Source organism: Macaca mulatta, chromosome 3, assembly GCF_049350105.2.
Source record: "Macaca mulatta isolate MMU2019108-1 chromosome 3, T2T-MMU8v2.0, whole genome shotgun sequence".
In the NCBI taxonomy this organism is placed as follows: Eukaryota; Metazoa; Chordata; class Mammalia; order Primates; family Cercopithecidae; genus Macaca; species Macaca mulatta.
The window spans coordinates 29,442,009-29,448,094 of record NC_133408.1 but is presented as its reverse complement, the minus strand read 5'-3'; the positions used below and the strand labels follow the sequence as shown (position 1 = coordinate 29,448,094).

The 6,086-nt window shown below is 35.6% G+C and overlaps 1 protein-coding gene across 4 annotated transcripts in view; it reads right to left on the bottom strand.

Annotated features, from left to right (window-relative positions):
- Nucleotides 1-667: 667 nt before the first annotated feature.
- Nucleotides 668-6,086, bottom strand: part of TMPRSS15 (transmembrane serine protease 15) — a 133,411-nt gene continuing 127,992 nt past the window's right edge. For all 4 annotated transcript variants that reach the window (XM_077997928.1, XM_077997930.1, XM_077997929.1 and 1 more), the window contains one exon: nt 668-1,692. In XM_077997928.1, coding sequence (XP_077854054.1) covers nt 1,537-1,692 — 156 coding nt within the window. In that variant the 3' untranslated portion in view covers nt 668-1,536. The remainder of the gene's footprint in view (nt 1,693-6,086) is intronic.

Here is a 6,086-nt window from a genome sequence, read left to right as displayed (position 1 = left end):
CTCTTGCCTGTCTCCATGTAAGATGTGCCTTTGCTCCTCCTTTGCCTTCCACCATGATTGTGAGGCTCTCCAGCTATGTGGAACTGTGAGTTCATTAAATATCTTTCCTTTACAAATTACCCAGTTTTGGGTATGTCTTTATTAGCAGCATGAAAATGGATTAAAACAAGTGGCTCCTGATTTTGGTCCAAAGAATGAATTCTACAATTTCTTAACAGGAATTTGCAGTCATCCATCATTTGGCCACACCTTCTTCATATAACATTTTTTTCCTTTTATCTGACTGTTTCCCAGAGAGAGAGTCTTTTGGTATGACAACACATGGTTCTCTACTGACCCCTCTCCCTTAACTGACTCCCACCTGCCCGGTGGATCCCCAATATCCTCTTCAATGCCTCTGTAATAATTATTCTTTCCAGGTGTAATTCAAGTCTCCTTTCTTCCATAAGGCCAAGTCATACAGATTGGTCCCTTCTTTCAACTCCTTTTAACCTTACTCTCTCTTTATTAAATTGTCCCATGCAAGAATGTGTGTGTGTGGGGGGGGTATGTGTGTATGTGTTTTGTATTAACTATGATTTTTTTCTCCCCAAATACATCAAAAGATTCTGTGTGGTGAGCTAAGTTGAAGTCTGAACTTATTCTGGAAATGATCCAAGAGATTAAATAAGTGAAGCAAATTCATTTATTCCACATATTTGACCTTCTCATGGGCGATTCAGCTGTGTCTAAATAAGTTTTTCACATATTAGAAATACCCACTGTAACACACATAAACAAAGACCAGGATTTGTAATAGGTGCATTTCTTTGGTATGTCTGATTATTTTTTTGAGACTTAAAAATACTAGCATGAAATAGACAGTATACATAATCCAGGTAAAATTCATCTAATAAACAATGACCGTATCAGTTAATTTATATTTTATTTAATTAACTTATTTAAGAGGAATGTAAAATCAATTTAGTCCAGGCCTGTGACATAAGCTCACAGTAAATAGTTTCTATTAGTGGGGAAAATACTAAGGTTATGCATATGTTGAAATAAGAATGAATTTTGATAGAAAAGACAGAGAAACGATTGAGATTCTGCTAATAGCAAGCTAAACTGGAACTAGAAAATTTACGGCAGTTTATTTCCAACAGTGACGCACTTTGGGTAAAACAATTTATTTTCTTTCTTTTTAAAATTCTGCTCAAATTTCTTAAGTGTATGGTATATGCTTTAAAATAACATCCCTTTAAATAACAGTAAATAATGAAAATAATCATTAAGAATTTAAAAAATGAGATCTGCGAAGAAATACCTGTTCACAATGAAATAAAACATGTATTTAATGGTATTTTAAAGTTACTCTGTATTGCTAATTTTATTATATTTAAAATTTTGTTTCCCTGGCCCCGTAGCATTTCATTGGCATAGGTAAGAATAAAAACTTTGGGTAACTCATTAAAATTTTTGTACTAAACAATTTCCATGCTTTCTAGAGTAGAATGGGAAAATAATCTGACTTTCATGTTTGGTTTAAGAAATGTGCTAATGTAGAAAACTTTGTATCCATTCGGTAAACCTTGGGACCCTGGCATACACTCCCGGGCGATTAGGCAGGGCACACTTGTATCCAAATGAAGTCACACCAGCAAGGAACCACCTGTTGTTTTCTTGGCACATTAACGGTCCTCCTGAATCCCCCTAAAGAGTGAATTGCAAAACAAAATTGTAGCTATGTCATCAATTGATCGAAACATATAAAATTATTTGTATCAAATAAATTAAAAAATACGATTTAATTGCAAGTCATCTGTATATATTCTCACTTTCACTCTAAGTCAGGAATGAGAACCTCAGTAAGGAGACAGAGACACTGTAACAACTAAGACCTAATTTATAATTTTTACGGTGCAGCTTTTTAGTAAAAGTTTCACCACTTTAATTAGGCATTTTGGTGGATACTAAGAATTTCTTTAAAGCACAACTATGACAAGCATCCCAAACAAAATATTTATTAAAATCCAATCATTTTATTTAAGGAGATCTGCTGTAAGTGTCACAAAGGACATTGTGGAAAAGACAAATTATTTCACAATATACTCTTCGGAAAAATTAGGAACTCACAAAGTAGATTTTAGTTCTCTTGGGTAACATTATCTTTTTGGGGCTCAACAAACACCATCCGATTTGAAAAACATTTCAACTGAAATAAGGAAGTCTGTAAAAAACACTTCAACTGAAATAAGGAAGTCCGTGATATAATTTTCAGTGATAGTTACTCATGTTTTCATCTGAGATTTCAAACTAAGAAATGTTTTTAATTTTTATGAATATTAATTACAGCAGATCCTAGTACATTACATAGATTTTATTGCCTATGATTCCTGTGTAACGCAGTGATAATACAAACATATAATATCATTATTTAATGACATGAAATTGACAAGTATGTTTCCTGTATTAATTGGGCAAATCTTTTTAATGAATGCTTTTTATATTTATGAAGACATTTAAAGTTGTATGTGTTTTGAAATCATTGGTGTAACAGAATATTTCAATCCCAGCTGGATGCTAGAAATTATCCTAAGAGGCTTTTTATCTGATCCTTTATCATCTCTGGGCCCTGTATTTGAAGAAAAAACTGTAGTCTATCAAAGCACCTTTTTCCCCCTCCATACACAGGAACATAAATTGCACTGGCGACCATAGGTTACCAACATTCTAGTGTAACAAATGTGTTCAAGCTGTTTGAAAGCAGGGACTGTGATTTCTAGTTCTGCCTCCCAAGCCCTTAATCTGTAATATAGGTTCTGAAATATTTATGGAACAGTATATATCCAAGGATCAAAATACATTTTATGTGACTTGGAAATTATTAAAAATCAACTTCAGCTGTTTGGATATTTTTAAAAGGAGTCGTTTGTTTTTTCACATATCTTCTAAAATAATTTAATTTTTTGATAGACAAGAGGATCCAGACAGAACCGGGGTTTTAACTTACCCAGAACATACTGGGCCAGTTGCAGTTACTCAAGGATCCTACGGCAGACTTGTTGCCTATTGGCTGGGCAGTTTATCTGGTTCAGAGGCCTCAGTCTGTTTCCATTCCTTCCTGTCATCTAACTATACCACATCAGTTTAGTTATGTAACTTCTCCTCAACTTAATTTTCTTTTCTTTTGTTTTTAAAAATTTTACTTTAAGTTCTGGGATACATGTCCAGAACATGCAGGTTTGTTACATGGGTGTACATGTGCCATGGTGGTTTGCTGAACCTATTGACCCGCCCTCTAAGTTCCTTTCCCTTGCCCCCCAGTCCCCAACAGGCCCTGGTGTGTGTTGTTCCCTGTCCTGTGTCCATGTGTTCTCATTATTCAACTCCTACTCATGAGTGAGAACATGCAGTGTTTGGTTTTCTGTTCCCGTGTTAGTGTGCTGAGAATGATGGCTTCCAGCTTCATCCATGTCCCTGCAAATGACATGATCTCATTCCCTTTTATGACTGCATAGTATCCCATGGTGTACATGTGCCACATTTTCTTTATTCAGTCTATCATTGATGTGCATTTGGGTTGGTTCCAAGTCTTTGCTACTGTAAATAGTGCTGCAGTAAACATACATGTGCATATGTCTTTACAGTACAATGATTTATATTCCCTTGGGTATATACACAGTAATGGGATTGCTGGGTCAAATGGTATTTCTGGTTCTAGATCCTTGAGGAATCGCCACACTGTCTTCCACAATGGTTGAACTAATTTACACTCCCACCAACAGTGTAAAAGTGTTCCTAGTTCTTCACAACCTTGCCAACATCTATTGTTTCTTGACTTTTTAACAATAGCCATTCTGACTGGCATGAGATGGTATCTCATCGTACTTTTGATTTGCATTTCTCTAATGATCAGTAATGTTGAGTTTTTTTTTTCCATATGTTTGTTGCCTTACCTTAATTTTCTGATTTGTTCAGTGAAGGTATTAATATTTCATTATTGCACTGTCTCGGAGATATAATGAGTACTTCAAAAATATGCATGGGGCCGGGCACAGTGGCTCACACCTGTGATCTCAGCACTTTGGGAGGCCGAGACAGGTGGATCACCTGAGGTCAGGAGTTCAAGATCAGCCTGGCCAACATGGTGAAACTCAGTCTATACTAAAAATACAAAAAATTAGCTAGGTGTGGTGATGGGTGCCTGTAATCCCAGGTACTCGGGAGGCTGAGGCAGGCGGAGGTTGCAGTGAGCAGAGATCGTGCCACTGCACTCCAGCCTGGGCAATAAGAGCAAAACTCTGACTCAAAAATAAATACATAAATATATAAATATTTTTTAAAATATGCATTAGTTTACAGAACATAAAGTATTAACCTTAAGTTTATGTTTCTAGTGAGATGCTATATTTATAAGTAAAAATAAAAATGAGTACCTTCTTTGAGTGTCTGAGTGCAAGGTGACCATCTTTGTTCAGAACAATACTTCTCATACTTTAGTGTGCATCAGAATCTCCTGGGAGATGTGACAAACACACATAGCTGGCCCCACTCTCATAGTTTCTGATTCAGCAGATATGTGATGGGACCCGAGAATTTGCATTTCTAGCAGATTCTCAGGTGGTGCTGCTGGACTGGAGGCCACACATTGAAAGCCATTAGTATAGAATATGGCTTGGAATGGCAGGTAGAGTGTCCTTCACTGAATTTTATGTGGAGAAGATATTCTCCAGCCATTGATGTTGCCTTTAAATCCAAACTACTACCACTAAAAGGCAAGCCTTTGGTAAGTCAGAAGATACGTCTGGTGTGGATGACTAGTAAGGCACATTCTTTGCCATCGTATGGCTAAAAAATGATGCTTCGAAGAACTTATTCAAATAATGTATTTGAACAGTAATAACGTGTTCACAGTTTTAAAGAATGCATTTTTGTTTAATCAATTAATCCTGTTATAAAACATAGTATTAAAGTTGAACAAAGAAAATCATGTGACAATCGAGCATATTAATTACTCAATTATGATAACATTTTATTATACAAGGTATTACCTTATGTAGGACATTTCTTACTTGCCAATGGATAACATGCTTAGACTGTGTAGAATCCGAGCTAACTATAAGATTTCAGAGACCTGGCATGAGTTAATGACTTAATGTAACCTTAAAATCAATAGCATCAGCTGTCATATTTTCTGCCTAGTGCATGAGGTGTCTGCCACACAATCCCCATTAGCTGTAATTGAAGTTGTCCAGCTGATTTCCCTCCTGCACAAGAATTCTATAGATCTCCTTCTAAGTGGCAATATATCTTACCCTTAGCACACTTTTCATTTTAAAAAAGACGTATAAGACCTGGAGACAAATTTTAAACAAGAAAAAACCATCCTATTTGTCTTGAATTTGCAAGCATTTATCAAAGCAGAATAAATGTCAAACGAAGCTGGAAATTTAACACACCTGAAGACATTGATTTAACGAGAGGACTTAGACCCAGATGATCTGAACAAGCATCAATTTATATGGCTTGTCATGTGTTGGTAGTATGACATATATGTGTTAATATATAAAATAAGTTGCTACACTTTAACACGGTGAAACCATTTTCCCATGACATAAACTGCTATTTCTTCATTTAGAAATTATTCATTTGGTCGGTAATGCTAGCAGGTTTAATCTAATCCAGCAGACATTAAAGCATTGATATGTTATTAATTTTCAAATATAGAAAATATGCCAGAAGATTTATTTGCTAAGTTTCATAATAAAAACTGTTAACATTTTTGAGTAATTCCTTGATGCCTTACATGGATTATCTCATTTAAACCTCTCCATAAACCCTAAGTGACTTGCCCAAAGTCTCACCAATGAGTGTTACGGCCAGGATCCAACAAGAATAGTCTGAACGTAGAATCCATGCACTTCATGACTACCCCATGCTGTACCTAAAAATCAATTACAATTCTAAAATCTAGCAGAACTTCCCTTTTTATTTATTGTGTGTACTTGGGTTTCATGGAGCTAACAGACAGGAACATTATTTTTAGGTGGCGAGATGTTTCAGTGAAGGTAGTATGTGGGTAAGAGTTTTTTTTCTAATGACCA